Source organism: Hemitrygon akajei, chromosome 6 (genome assembly GCF_048418815.1).
Source record: "Hemitrygon akajei chromosome 6, sHemAka1.3, whole genome shotgun sequence".
Classification (NCBI taxonomy): Eukaryota; Metazoa; Chordata; class Chondrichthyes; order Myliobatiformes; family Dasyatidae; genus Hemitrygon; species Hemitrygon akajei.
Window position 1 is genome coordinate 146401921 of NC_133129.1, and position 16540 is coordinate 146418460.

The 16540-nt window shown below is 38.3% G+C and overlaps 1 protein-coding gene across 3 annotated transcripts in view; it reads left to right on the forward strand.

Annotated features, from left to right (window-relative positions):
* abcc8 (ATP-binding cassette, sub-family C (CFTR/MRP), member 8) overlaps positions 1-16540 on the forward strand; it is a 184986-nt gene that overhangs the window by 93435 nt on the left and 75011 nt on the right. For all 3 annotated transcript variants that reach the window (XM_073049473.1, XM_073049475.1, XM_073049476.1), the window contains 2 exons: positions 1523-1685; positions 15264-15304. In XM_073049473.1, the coding sequence (XP_072905574.1) occupies positions 1523-1685; positions 15264-15304 (204 nt within the window). The remainder of the gene's footprint in view (positions 1-1522; positions 1686-15263; positions 15305-16540) is intronic.

Genomic DNA, 16540 nt, shown 5'->3' on the forward strand with positions numbered 1-16540 from the left:
CATCTGTGATCTTCTTTCAACCACATTTCGGTGAAGCCCACAACATCATAAGTGCCATTTTCTAGCTGCGCTACTAAATCATCCTTCTTATTGCATATACTGTGTAAATTCAAATATAACACCTTCGGTCCTTTATTCATCACCCTTTTCGATTTTGCCCCCATGTTACACTTTACCTCATCCCACTGAAAGCAATTTTCCCCTATCATCTTTCTGTCTTACCCTGTATAGTAGCATCCATAATTCTTTCCATAGGGTGTCATGGAGTTAAAGCGTCATATAGGACAGAAACAGGTTTCTCAGCCAAACATGAAGCACCTTTCTGCACTGCACCAGTCCCATTTTACTCCCTCCACATCCTCAAAAACCTCCCATAAACTCTTATCACTCACCTGAATACTAGGGGCAATGTAAAATGGCCAACTAATCTGTCAAACCTCACATCTTTGGCATGTGGGAGGAAAGCTGAGGACCCGAGGGAAGCCCACGCATTCGCAGTGAGAATGTTAAAATTCCATACAGACAGCTCCGGGGGCCAGGCATGAACCCAGGCACACTGGGTCTGTGAGGATGCCATTCTGCTGCCCAATAGCTAGGACACTCCTACTGCACTGAAATCCTACTTCAGTTGCATTTTTGTGCAAAGCATATTTGACAAAAAATTCTGTAGGGATATTAGATGGGCTTGGTAGCCCTATGTTGGCAAATATTTCTGTCATCAGCTCTTCTTTGAAAGCTTCAGTGGAGATTAAGTCTTAAGGAAATGAAGATAAGCAGCTAGATTCTCCTTTTCAAGGCAACATACAGGAAAGTTAGTATCTGATCCTATGAACCTATGCTGTAAGCAGGAGAGGGAGGGGTACCTCAGCTCTGAGAAATCCTGCAACATTCTCCCATAAAACCAAACAACTATGAGTACGAGGAACATGAAGGTGATATGAGGTGACTTATTGGTGGATACGAATGTTCCAGAGGGAATAGTCAATTTGAAATGCTGAAAGGAAAGGGAAGGAAGGATGTGTTTGGTGATTACATTACACTGTAGCTGCACCAAATGGCAGAAGATCATTCTTGGAATGTGGAGGCTGGTGGGGTCAACACAGGGGGAACCTGGAAGGAAAGAGGTCTGTGAGAAGTCATGGACGAAATGAAATAGATTTGTTATCTTATTTTCATGGGGAATCCACAGATGAGGTAAATGGAGTTATATTCTCATTTGAGCATTGGTAAGTAAAATAGAGAAAAGGATTGGTACTTCAAAAAGAAAATAATCAATGTAGTTGAATTTATGCCTCTTAGCCTGATTGGTCCTGAACATTGTTATCTCGGTGGGGAAGTGCTCCATAGAGCAACTGTAACATTTACAATGTTAATGAACAAAATAAATTAAAGAGTTTGAAAGAACAGCATTACACGATGTTTGAAATACTGAGACCTGGGAGAAGAATGTTAAGGTTTCCAGCTATCATGATTGTTTAATTTGTTTATTTCCAAATCCTGCTACTGATTGTTTGTATTTTAGGATTACTCAAGTGAGCGCTTGAGGAAAACTAATGAAATGCTACGAGGAATCAAACTACTTAAACTCTATGCTTGGGAGCAAATCTTCCATAAAAGTGTAGAAGAGACTCGACACAAGGAGCTCACAAGTCTCAAATCTTTTGCTCTCTACACCTCCATATCTAGTAAGATATAGTTTATGCTCCATTTGAAATGTTACAGTTCCAGTTTGTTTCAATTGTGTGCTTTCATTTTTCGAATAATTGAAGCTATAATTTTAATCCTGGACAGCAGTAACAGTAAATATAAAATGTTGGTGATCTTCGTAGAGATTAAATTGAAGTACTTATTCTTACTCTGATTTTTCATATGACCATAAGCACTGGTATGAGTAATGTAAAAGCCCAATAATGTGTAATCAGTACGTAACTCACTCACTCATTAGTACTTAGATTCAATCTATAGATTTACTATCAATCTTATTACTTGTCTGTTAGACATCTGTTACTGGAGGTGTGGAACAGATATGAGGCCAGAATCGGGGTTAACAGGAAGAACATCAGGGATCTAGTAACTACAGTGCCTTTAAAATATATTCCCCCCCCCAGAAGTTTTCATGTTTTATTGTTTTACACACAGTGGATTTAATTTAGCTTTTTTTGACACTGATCAACAGAAAAAGACTCCTTCATGTCAAAGTGAGAACAAGTTTCTACAAAGTGATCTAAACTAATTTCAAAAGTAAAACGCAAAATAATTGATTGCAAAAATATTCATTCCCTTCAAGTCGATATTTAGTAGATGCACCTTTGGCAGCAATTACAGCCTTGTGTCAGTGTAGATAAGTCTCTATCAGCTTTGCACATCTGGACACTGCAAATTTTCCTCATTCTTCTTTACAAAATTGCTCAAACTCTGTCAGATTGCATGGAGATTATGAGCAAACAGCCCTTTTCAGGTCCAGCTACAAATTCTCATTTGGACTTGGCCACATCAGGATATTAACTTTGTTGCCATTCCTGTGTAGCTTTGGTTTTATGCTTGGGGGGTCATTGTCTTGCTGGAAAACAAATCTTCTCCCATGTCGCAGTTCTCTTGCAGATTGCATCAGGTTTCCCTCCTGGATTTCCCTGTATTTTGCTGCATTAATTTTACCTTCTATCTTCACAAGCCTTCCAGGGCCTGCTGCAGTGAAGCATCTCCACAGCATGATGCAGCCACCAGCATGCTTCAAAAAAGATCTAAATTAATTACTAATGTAAAACACAAAATGATTGAATGCATAATCATTCATCCCCTTTAATATGACACACCAAATCATCACTGGTGCAGCTAATTGGTTTTACAAGTCCTTTAAGTAGTTAAATCAAGATCACCGTGTGCAGTCAAGGTACTTCAATTGATTTTAGTTAAAATACACCTGTATCTGAAAGGTCCAACTGCTTGTGAGTCAGTATTCTGGCAAAAACTACACCATAAAGACAAAAGAACTCTCCAAACAACTCTGCGAAAATGTTATTGAAAAGCACAAATCAGGAGATGAATACAAAAAAATTTCCAAGTCCCTGGATATCCCTTGGGAGTACAGTTGAGTCAATCATCAAGAAATGGAAAGAATATGGCACAGCTGTAAGTCTGCCTAGATCAGGCTGTCCTCAAAAACTGAGTGACCGTGCAAGAAGGGGACTAGTGATGGCTATCAGATTAGATGCTATGTCTGGCATAAGCCAAACACCGCACGTCATCAAAAACACACATCCTACCTGAAGCATGGCTGCATCATGCTGTGGGGATGCTTCACCACAGCAGCCCTGGAAGGCTTGTGAAGATGTTGTAAAACAATAAAACATGAAAACTTCGAAGGGGAGGTGAATATGTTTTACAGGCACTGGAAGTATCTGGAGTGAGAAAAAAACAGAAGTTCAGATTGTGCACGCTACCTTTAAACTCATTGTGTTCATTGGAAAATTTGTGTTGCTACTGTGTAACTTGTTTTTAAAACAGTGAAGTAATTATTTGCTAGGGTAAGAGAAATATCTAACAGTTTTTAAAAGTTGCTGGTACAGCACCACAAAAGAGCTGAGGGCCACCAGATTACCTAAGAGGAATTCAATAAGGGAAAAATTAATTTTATTATCCATTCGATAAAAAAAGCTAAAGTTAATTATGCATATTTTTATACAGTTATATAATGTCAAGATATTATAAAGTTGGGATTATACTTCCTGTGATGTGTTTCATATGTTGGTTTGGTATCACCAATGTTGTAAGATACCTGTAGATTGACATTTTAAAATGTAACTTCATTGCACATCATAACTAAAAATAATTGCTTTGAGAAAGTTCTTATGTTTTGAAATGAAGTTCATTATATTATTCCTATCTGTATCATTAATGACAATTCTAGAGCATATGAATGAGGGATAGCATTATCAAAGGTGATTTCCTCTGAGTTCTCTTGTTTCACTGGCAGTCTGACTTAGTGACTACAGAATCAGAATCAGGTTTAATATCACTGTCGTGAAATATGTTGTTTTGCAGCAGCATTACAGTGCAATACATAATAAAAACAATAATTTACAAGAAGAAATATACATACATATATTCACAGGTTTATTGTCCATTCAGAAATCAGATGGTGGTTGTTCCTAAAACATTGATTGTGTGTCGCAGACCCCTATACCTCCTCCTTGATGGCAGCAATGAGAAAAGGGCATGTCCTGGTTGATAGGTGTCCTTAATGATGTATGCTGCCTTTTTGAGGCATCTCCTTTTGAAGATGTCCTCGATGATGGTTTACACAGGAAGATGCTGTCTGACCTACACAGGGAGATATAATTTTGTTGATTAATTGCAGCAATTAACTGGAGGATAGAAAAATGTCTACATTTATGAAATGAAAATGCAAACAAACTGATCAAGCTACAAGGAGTATACTACAAACTACCGAAGAGTGGAAAGTTGCATATGACATGAATAAGAACTATGGAATAATAATTTATGGAATCATAATTTGAAAGTATCAATTTCATTGTAAAATAACTGAGTGATGATTTGTACTAAATTACTGATCTCATTAAAAATCCTTATACTGTTGAAATAGAAACTAAAGTTGCTGGAAGCACTCGGGGGTCAAGCAGCATCTGAGGAGAAAGAGGCAAAGTTTACATTTCAGATTTTCAACTTCAGTAATCTTGTTGATTTTCATCCCTTGGGCAGTTGATTTGGGTAATGGAGCTTTTACAAATGTGTCATGCAGATGTTGTTTTTTCCAAGCCTGCAGCTGGGGGAAATGCTATTGGCTTTTAAAATATATCATTCCTCTTGCCTCTTCCAATGGTTGCTTACCATAAACATTTAGTGTTTGGAAAAAAATATATAAAATTGACATATATGCAGAATCACAATCAGGTTTGTTATCACTTTCTTAAAGGAAATGAAGTTTGTTGCTTTGTGCAACAGAACAGTGCAGAACGTAAAATTGCTATAAAATACAAATTAATTAATTAGTTCAAAAAAAGTGGAATAACAAAGTAGATATCCACCTAATCCTGATGAAGGGACTTGGCCTGAAGCATCAAGTGTTTATTCTTCTCCTAGATGCTGTTTGACCTGTTGAATCCTTCCAGGGGCCACAGCCTCAGAATATAAGGATACCGCTTTAGAACAGAAATGAGAAGGAATTTCCTTAGCTAAAGGGTGCTGAATCTGTGGAAGCCAAATCATTGGGTATATTTAAAACAGGGGTTGATTGGTTCCTGATTTGTAAGGGCATCAAAGATCATGGAGAGAAGGCAGGAGAATGGAGGTTGAGAGGGATAATATATCAGCTCTGATTGAATGGTGGAGCAGGTATGATGGGCCAGATGCCTAATTCTGGTCCTGCGTCTTATGGTCTTATAACTTTCAATCCATTCAAGATGCTGGAGGAACTCAGCAGGTCAGGCAGCATCATTGGAGTTAAGACCATTCATCATTTTCTAGACTTAAAGCCTCTGCAGAATCTCTTGTATTACAATCTCACTGCTTTTGTTCCTTTGGTTAGGTCAGTCATAGATATTTCTTAATACTTCAATCTTAAGGCAGATGTGTCATTAATGGCTTGCTATTTTCACTAACACTAATATACTGCTGATGTTGTAAAGGTAGATGGCTTCATTTCAATGACAGATATTGTCCAAATATAATGAAGGTTTAAGACAACTGGGTTATATGAAATGTCTAAAATGCAGCCAAGTTCCCACCACTACAATCTAATTCCAACTAGCATGAAGTTGGCTATCACAAGACAGCTCCAGAAACAGCGCATTAGCATCATGAGATAATAAAATGTTATACTGAAGACTTAAACTTATTGGATATCATCAATGGAAAGAAAATTTCTTTAATGGTGAGTGTTCTGATTGTAATGGGATGGCAATATGTTTCACTAATTAAAATCTCACAACCTTACTGGAATTATTCATTAAATAGAATTTGATTTCTCACCAACTATGTTTGATTTCTGGTGGTTGCCGGTAATATTAAGTAAACTCCTGATAAGTATTTTAGGATGAGTGTTAACCCTGTTTGTGCACCGAGAATGTTGGGGTAGCACTAAAATGACAGTCAGAAGCTACAATCTGCTTTTACATGCTTTTGTGTGCAACGATTGTAATTCCATGGTTTCTGAAAGTATTGACATTTTCACTCCAGACAGGCAGGCAAAGGGAATGGCATATTCAGATCACATAGTTTGTCACTCTGTTTAAACTGTTTGCTGGACCAACAATTTGGTGCATATGTAAATACTTTGATTAATGGTTTTGTGTGGACAAGAGCAGCAAGAAAGCATTTCCACTGTCCCAAACCCCCCTGCATCTCTATTCACAAAGTTCAAAATATTTTTTGTATCAAAGTACGTATGTCAGCATATACAACCCCGAGATTAATTTTCTTGTGGGCATACTCAAATCTATAACAGAATAATAACCATAATAAAATCAATGGAAGAACAGAACAACTTGGGCATTCACCCAGTCTGCAAAAGACAACAAACTGTGCCAGTACAAAAAGAAAAAAATAATAATAATAAATAAATATAGAGAATGTGAGATGAAGAGTCCTTCAAGGTGAGTCCATAGATTTTGGGAACATTTCAGTGATGGGACAAGTGAAGTTTAACCCCTTTTCTTCAAGAGCCTAATGTTTGAGGGGTAATAACTGTTCCTGAATCTAGTAGTGTGAATCCTGAAGCTTTTGTGCCTTCTTCCTACTGGTAGTGGCAAGAAGAGAGCCTGTCCTGGGTGGTGAAGGTCCCTGATGATGGATACTGCTCTCCTGCGACAGTGCTCTGTGTAGATATGCTGAATGGTGGGAGCATTTACTGGGATGGACTGAGCCATATCCATTACTTTTTGTAGGATTTTCCATTCAAGGGCATTGGTGTTTCCATACCAAGCTATGAGGCAGCCTGTCAATATACCTCCCACCATACAAAAACTATTAGCTCCCATCTCCTGCCAGTTGCTGGATTTGTGTGGCACAGTTTTCTATTTCCTTCTGAGCAAAATTATCCCCATCAAATATAATTCATCCTTGCTAGCTTTAGATAAGAGCTAGCATAGCAGCAGTTATATTGAACACAGACATTAAGTCTTGCTGGAGCATTAATCTTTATCCAATTCCCTGTAAGGTAATCTCCAACCTTCATAAACGTAAGGGTCTATTCGATGTTTTCCTGGTAGCATGTTCTTTTTAAAAAATTTTTTATTCATTTAAGGGATATTGGCTTCATAGCTTGAGGCAGCATTTAAAGGCCCAATCCTAAAAGCCCTTGAGCTGGTGATGGTCAGCTGCCTTCTTGGACCACTGGAGGGGGTATACCCAAGGTACTGTTAGGGAGAGGAACACCAGGATTTTGACCCTGCAATGATAAAGGAACACTGATTTATTTCCAGGTCAGGATGCTATGTGGCTTGGAGGGCAACTTCCAGGTGGTGGTGTTCCCATACTTTTGTTGTCCTTGTCCTTTCATCTGGTAGAGGTTGTGGATTTGAAAGGTGTTTTCTAAACAGACTTGGTGAGTTGCTACAGTCATCCTGTAGATGGTAAGAACTGCTGTTACTGTGTGTCAGTGGTAGAGAGACTGAATGCATGTGCATGGAGTGTTTATCAAGCGGGCTATTATGACCTGTATGGTGTCGAGCTTCTCGAGTGTTGTTGAAACTGCAATCATCCAGCAACTGAAGAGCAGTTCGATGCAGTCTTGTGAGGGAGTGGTAACTGTTTCTTCTTTCCCTTGCCAAATCTAACTCTTTGACTGCTCCTGTGCAACAAAATGTTGTTAAATCCATACCTGGCAGTAGGGTTTGTCCTGTGATGAGAGATTAAACAGTCTCAAGGTGAGAGGTTAACCTGTCAGCAGATAACTGAGAGAAAAAAAATCATTTCTTTAAAGGTTAGTGAATCTTTACACCAAAATTTTCTTGAAATATTCAACCCAAGAGTGCTTTAGGGGCTTTGTCACAGAGTACATTTGAGAAAAAGATTGATAGTTAATTTTTGTATTAGGACAATCAGGGGATATGAGGTTTAAGCATGAAAGTGGTGCTGACGTAAAACATGAGGGGCTGAATGTTATGTTTTAAACTTACAGCTGTCAATTTGGTGTTAATTGTTAATTAATCTAATTAGCTCTTAAATACTTCTGCAGAATTAATATTTATTGCACTAGATGGCAGTATATTCCATAAGTAGTTTAGTAAGAATAAAGAAGTTCTCTTTTAGGTTAACTTGCAGGTTTGTCTTGAATTTGTACAAAGAAAAGATCTCCATTCATTTCATAATGGAAGATTTAATGTTGACCCTTAGGGATGAACCAGTCCCTAAAGTGATCTTACATGTACCTACATGAATTCAAATTAGGTTTCATGGAGTCATAAAAACATAAGAAATATTCATTTATATTCCTCTTAGGAAGTCAGTCCAGCAGTTTTATCAAGTTCTAATCTTGTTTACTCCATTATCTCCTCTGAGACAACTTCGTCCCTCCAATTCTGCCTTCTTAATCTTCTCAAAATTCTCTTCCTAAATCTATCTGCTTCTTTATTTCTCTTTCCTCCCTTCTAAGATTCCCCAAAATATAGTTGCTTAGCTAAGTTTTTGTTCATCTGTTCTAATTCCTCTATGAAATGACTTGGTATCTTTTTTTTTCCTGTTCCTTGTAAAGTATCTTCACCATTTTGCTAATTAGTGGTCATTATAACAATACAAGTTGCTGCTGCTAACTTTGAGCAATGACGTCCAGGATAACAAGTATGTAGAAATGAGTCAAAGACATTGGATTCATGTTGCTTTTCAGTGTGTTATTAGTAATATGGTCGGTTGTCTGTTATTCCTTGGTTCAAGAAAATATATTTAGTGTAGATAGGCATTAATGGCTAACATGTTCAAGTTGGGCTAAGTAGTTCATTTCTTTGTTGTACAACTCAATGATTCTCTGATAATATTTAATATCTAATGAGGCCTATGATCAGGGATGTCTCTGATCGCATGCACAGCATTCTGAAATGGGAGGGTGAGCAGCCAGATGTCATGGTACACATCGGTACCAATGACGTAGGAAGAAAGAGTGAGGAGGTCCTGAAAAGTGAGTATAGAGAGCTTGGTAGAAAGTTAAAAAGCAAGGCCTCAAGGGTGGTAATCTTAGGATTGCTACCTGTGCTATGTGCCAGTGAGGGTACGAATAGGATGCTCTGGAGGATGAACACATGGCTGAGGAACTGATGTAGGGGGCAGGGTTTTAGATTTCAGGATCATTGGGACCTCTTCTGGGGCAGGTGGGACCTGTACAAGAGAGACAGGTTACACCTGAACTACAAGGGGACCAATATCCTTGCAGCAAGGTTTGTTAGTGCTATTGGGGGAGGGGTTTAAACTAGATTTGCAGGGGGATTGAAACCAGAGTGCCAGAGTAGATAGTGGAGCGGGGGTGAAAATAAATGATGTTAAAGATTCATGCGAAGTCACAAATAGAAGGGTTGTGTGTAGTGGTAATAATCTTCTGAGGTGTGTCTATTTCAATGCAAGGAGTATTGTGGGGAAGGCTGACGAGCTGAGGGCATGGATTGACACGTGGAATGATGTAGCCATTAGTGAAACTTGGCTACAGGAGGGGCAGGACTGGCAGCTTAATGTTCCAGGGTTCCGATGTTTCAGATGTGATAGAGGCAGAGGGATGAAGGGTGGGGGTGGCATTGTTAGTCAGGGAAAATGTTACAGCAGTGCTCAGGCAGGACAGATTAGAGGGCTTGTCTACCAAGGCCATATGGGTGGAGCTGAGAAACAGGAAAGGTATGACCACATTAATGGGGTTGTATTATAGACCACCCAATAGTCAGCGAGAATTAGAGGAGTAAATCTGCAGAGAGATAGCAGACAACTGCAGGAAACATAAAGTTGTGATAGTAGGGGATTTTAATTTTGCACATATTGATTGGGACTCCCATACTGTTAAAGGTCAAGACAGGTTAGAGTTTGTAAAATTTGTCCAGGAAAGTTTTCTAAATCAATATATAGAGGTACCGACTAGAGAGGATGCAATATTAGATCTCCTATTAGGAAACGAGTTAGGACAGGTGACAGAAGTGTGTGTAGGGGAACACTTTGGTTCCAGTGATCATAACACCATTAGTTTCAACTTGATCATGGATAAAGATAGATCTGGTCCTCGGGTTGAGGTTCTAAACTGGAAAAAGGCCAAATTTGAAGAAATGAGAAAGGATCTACAAAGTGTGGATTGGGACAGGTTGTTCTCTGGCAAGGATGTGATTGGTAAGTGGGAGGCCTTCAAAAGAGAAATTTTGAGAGTACAGAGTTTGTATGTTCCTGTCAGGATTAAAGGCAAAGTGAATAAGGATAAGGAACCTTGGTTCTCTAGGGATATTGGAACTCTGATAAAGAAGAAGAGAGAGATGTATGAAATGTATAGGAAACAGGGAGCAAATAAGGTGCTTGAGGAGCATAAAAAATGCAAAAAAAAACTTAAGAAAGAAATCTGGAGGCTAAAAGAAGACATGAGGTAGCTTTGGCAGTCAAGGTGAAGGATAATCCAAAGAGCTTCTACAGGTATATTAAGAGCAAAAGGATAGTAAGGGATAAAATTGGTCCTCTTGAAGATCAGAGTGGTCAGCTATGTATGGAACCAAAAGAAATGGGGGAGATTTAAATGGGTTTTTTGTGTCTGTGTTTACTAAGGAAACTGGCATGGAGTCAATGGAAATAAGGCAAACAAGTAGTGAGGTCATGGAACCTATATAGATTGAAGAGGAGGAGGTACTTGCTATCTTGAGGCAAATCAGAGTAGTTAAATCCCCAGGACCTGACAGGGTATTCCCTCGGACCTTGAAGGAGACTAGTGTTGAAATTGCATGGGCCATGGCAGATATATGTAAAATGTCGGTATCTACGTTTAGGTGCTGGAGGATTGGAGGATATCTCATGTAGTTCCGTTATTTAAAAAAGGCTCTAAAAGTAATCTGGGAAATTATAGGCTGGTAAATTTGACGTCAATAGCAGGTAAATTATTGGAAGAAGTACTAAGAGATAGGATCTACAAGTATTTAGATAGACAGGGACTTATTAGGGAGAGTCAACACAGCTTTGTGTGTGGTAGGTCATGTTTAACAAATCTATTAGAGTTTTTCGAGGAGGTTACCAGGAAAGTGGATGAAGGGAAGGCAGTGGATGTTGTCTACACAGACTTCAGTAAAGCCTTTGACAAGGTCCCGCATGAGAGGTTAGAAGGAAGATTCAGTCGCTAGGTATACATGGAGAGGTAGTAAATTGGATTAGACATTGGCTCAATGGAAGAAGCCAGAGAGTGGTAGTGGAGGATTGCTACTCTGAGTGGAGGCCTGTGACTGGTGGTGTGCCACAGGGATCAGTGCTGGGTCCATTGTTATTTGTCATCTATATCAATGATCTGGATGATAATGTGGTAAATTGGATCAGCAAATTTGCTGATGATACAAAGCTTGGAGGTGTAGTGGACAGTGAGGAAGGTTTTCAAAGCTTGCAGAGGGATCTGGATCACCTGGAAGAATGGGTTGCAAAATGGCAGATGGAGTTTAATACAGACAAGTGTGAGGTACTGCACTTTGGAAGGAAAAACCAAGGTAGAACATACAAGGTAAATGGTAGGGCACTGAGGAGTGCAGTAGAACAGAGGGATCTGGGAATACAGATACAAAATTCCCTAGAAGTGGCATCACAGGTAGATAGGGTCGTAAAGAGAGCTTTTGGTACATTGGCCTTTATAAAATCAAAGTATTGAATATAAGAGTTGGAATGTTATGGTGAGGTTGTATAAGGCATTAGTGAGGCCGAATTTGGAGTATTGTGTGCATTTTTGGTCACCGAATTATAGGAAGGATATTAATTAGGTTGAAAGAGTGCTGAGGTGGTTCACAAGGATGTTGCTGGGACTTGAGAAACTGAGTTACAGAGAAATGTTGAATAGGTTAGGACTTTACTCCCTGGAGCATAGAAGAATGAGGGGAGATTTGATAGAAGTATATAAAATTATTATGTGTATAGATAGAGTGAATGCAAGCAGGTTTTTTCCACTAGGGGAGAAAAAAACCTGAGGACATGGGTTAAAAGTGAAGAGGGAAATGTTTAAAGGGAACATTGGGTGGGGGGGGGCTTCTTCACACAGAGAGTGGTGGGAGTGTGGAATGAGCTGCCAGATGAAGTAGTAAATGCAGGATCACTTTTAACATTTAAGAAAAACTTGGACAGGTACATGGATGAGAGGTGTATGGAGGGATATGGTCCAGGTGCAGGTCAGTGGGACTAGGCAGAAAAATGGTTCAGCACAGCCAAGAAGGGCCAAAAGGCCTGTTTCTGTGCTGTAATGTTCTATGGTTCTATTAGCAGGCAGATTATGAATAGCCCAAGGCATTTGGGAAAATAAAATATTTAAAACTGATAGCACTTCTGCAAGTTGTCAAGTTACGAGTGGATCAATTGGTCGACAGCGTCGACAGCGCTTCTCCCTATAGATGCTGCCTGGCCTGCTGCATTCCACCAGCATTTTGTGTGTGGTTGGATCAATTGGTCACTGCTTTTGTTCATTAAAGATTGGAGTGATTGTACTGAAGAAAATGTGCATAAGTTTCTGAATAATGTTGAAAGTACATCCAAGTGTGGAGTCAAAAGATACAAAGCCTATAGATAAGTTTTGATAAATGGAGGACGGTAACTTTCTCTGTCATTGTTTCTAAATATAACTGTTTCTAAATAGGATAACTGTTAACTCATTGTTTTACATGTGTTGTAATGGGCAGGCAGAGATTATGATCCCCACAAGACCATTATTTATAAGGCCCAGCAACAATTGTTATGTAAGTCCTTTCAAAGTACCAGCCAGAATTAAGGTGTTTATAATGAGAAGTTATCCTACCTTATACATATAGGTACAAATCTTTAACATCTATTATGCAAGAGCAAAGCACTGCGTAGTGAGCACATAGAACACAGTGAGTATTTTTTCCATTTGCAAAAATACCCATCAAATATCACTGTTTGCTTCCTAACAGTCAATCAATTTTTATGCAATTTGCTACCCCCCCCCCCCCACTTGGATTTCATGGGCTTTTACTTTTACTTGGGCCATTTAGGTCCTCATCATAAGCCTCGCCTGAATTCATGTAGAGTACATCAAAAGCACTTACTCATCAACAGTCTGTTACCTCTTCAAAAAGTTCAATCACGCCAGTCGCACATGACCTTCCCTTAACAAATTATCTTAAGGGTTTATCCCATCCTATTGAATAAATAAGAATTTACCCACCATCAAAATTAAACTGTAATTACTTGGTTTATCTCTTCCTTTTCAAGCAACAGTACCATGTTAGGCATTCTCTAGTCATCTGGGATCAAAACTATACAGGTAGGATTGAAAAACCAAAAATCCTACAGTTCTATTTCATCATAGTAATTTTCCATGAATTTAGTTATACTAATTATCACTACCACAAAACATTCTCCCACTCCTTCTGCATTTACTGTACCTGCCCAGCCTCCTTCCCTGAAACTAGACCTCTGCATTCCTCGTGTTTGGGAATGTTGGGACAGACAGTCATAAGAGAATACAATTTAGGACATCTGTGCCCTCCATGCCTTTTAAACTAACTGCATCGGAGTTGATACTAGGTCATTGAGATTGCCTACCTTTGATAATAGGATATTTTCAAATGCCCTAATGTTAAGAGCATTTGCAGTCATCATGAATTTGCCTACAGATTTGCTCTTTATCTCCCTTGAACTGTTTTCAACGGTGTGATTACAGATTTAAGCAGGCATTTTAAAGATGTTTTGATAAATATGGCATACTCACTGACCATCCACCTGGTGTTATTTGTGTGGAAAATCTCAGATTACTTGAGAAAATAAGAGAGAATATTTGGAAATGCAAGGTCAATTGGTTATTTCCTGGAAACACAATATTGACAAAAATGAGCCAAGATTGATATTTGAATGGTAGTATTGGCAGTATATCCTGAATCTTCAAACTGACCTTCTAGTTTCTGTTAACATAGATATTTATTAGTGAATTTCTGATTGATGGATAGTTATGGGAACACAGCAAATTATTAGTGTATATGGCTTTCAATTATGAAAGTATTTTCATTAGCACTTGATGGAAGAATTTGGGTTTAAGATTGGAAAACATTTTTCTTGAACTGTAAGCATAAAGGATTCTGTAAATGGTTGTTAGTTAGAATGAAGAATGTAGGGAGGGGGAGAAGCCAAAAGCACTTTAGTTGTTAAAACTAATACCTTTGCTGCAAGCCAACATACCAGTGCTATGCCTTAATAATTTAAACAGACATTAACACAATTATTTACTGATGCTGTGATCTTTAATTTTGGAAAAACAACAAAATACTGATCTGTTTAATATTTTCTAAAGAATTACCGGTATATATTTCTTATAACAGTTATAATAAACTCTTATTGTTTAAGTAGATTATTAGTAAAGTTTTTCAAAAATTCTGCACCCACCTTATAGCACAAAGAACACAAGAAAATCAGAGTAGGCGTAGTCCACCAGGCCCCTCAAGCCTGCCTTGTCATTCAGTGTGACCTTTGCTGGTCTCAGCTCCTCTTCTGTGCCAATTCCCAATAACCCTCAATTTACGAATCTTCCAAATGTATATCTACCTCCACTTTCAATATATCTACTGAATTGGCCTCCACCGCCCATTCAGTAGAGAATTCCAGAGATTCTCTACTTTCTGAAAGAAGAAATTTTAATGCACCAGCAGAAAATGGGAATCCTGACTCTATGCTCATTAAAATCTAACTGTTTACCAGAAACAATGTCCAGAGGGTGTCACTTTAGCTTTTTCATTTGACAAATGAACCATTGGTTGTCTAGCTGATGTGCATCCTTTCCCAACTTCAGTGTCAATGTGATTCTGCCACAGGCAGGAATTTTGTAGATGAACCATGTTTTTGATCTAGTTCCTTACATGGGATAAATATCCAAGAATATAACTGTTTAGGAATGAAGTAGACATGTTTGCTACTGAAGGATATGGATCAAGATGGACTACAACTGGACTCAGATAGTTTAGAAAATTTAATCCTGAGTACTGGTAATAATTAATTTATATTATTAGGATGAAGTATATTTTCTTTGCTTTCTCTTCTAGCTGTTAATACAAACTTGCCTTAATTTTGTTCGCTTCACAAGGTTCTCTCCTTATTTGCAGTTTTCATGAATGCAGCAATACCCATTGCCGCAGTCCTCACAGTGAGTAGATCTTCCTTATATAATATCTTTGGAATGCATGAATAATAAAGGTCGAAATATTAATATATGGGTTGATTCAACCTAATTGTCAATTCATTTTAAATCTCTTTTTCTTGGTTACTTCCCATATCTTTAATTCTTTGGTCTATGTGACAAAAAGGCTGATGATCTCCCAGGCTTCTTTAATTTGGAATGGATGAAATTGGATAAGGATAGTTTAACTCTTAAGTTACCCTTGTCCATCTGGAGATGAACCCAGTTTTCATTGGTATGCAGAAGACAGTAATGTGGACAGACCCCACTGTATGACACTATACCCTCGTGCTCTGCAGTGTCTGGTAGAATAACGTTTATAATTATGAAGACTCTTCAGCACAGATTTGCAAAAAATAGATAGGTAGATAGATACTTCATTGATCCCAAAGGACATTACAGTGTCACATAGCATTATAAGTGCACAGATATACAAATATTAAAAGAGAAGTAAGAAAGAATAAAAATAACAAACAAGAGAAATTCTGTAGATGCTGGAAATCCGAACAACACATACAAAATGCTGGAGGAACTCAGCGGTACAGTCATACTGCTTGGCCAGCTGAGTTCCTCCAGCATTTTATGTGTTGTAAGAATAAAAATAAGCTAGCTTAAAAATAAGAAGTACAAGATTTACAAGTCAAAGATAACAAGATCACTTCCCAGCTATAGGTTGAATCACTATAGAGCCTGATGGCTGAGGTTAAGAATGACCTCATAGCATACTTTGGAGCAGTTCAGTTGACTTAGTCTATTAGTGAAGGTGCTCCTCTGTTCAGCCAAGGTGGCATGCAGAGGGTGAGAAACATTGTCCAAAATTGCCAAGATTTTCTGGAGGGTCCTTTGTTCTATCACAACCTCCAGTGTATCCAGTTTGATTCCTATAGCAGAACCAGCCTTTCTGATCAGTATATTGAGCCTGTTGGCATCACCCGTGTTGATGCATTGCCCCCAGTACACCACCACAGAGGTACTTCAAACTTTTACAAAAATTGCATGCATTAATGGTGTACTTGCAGTAAAATATAAAGTCCTGAAATATATCATAAAAAATATTAACAAAGATTTGTCAGAAATAAGGAGCAGAATTAAGGTGAATTTATTTGTAAATTTTATCTGATTGATTGAAACTCAGATACTTCATTTTTAGATATAACTAATAAGGTTTGCTAAACTAATCATCTGTAACTTTGTATTCTTATT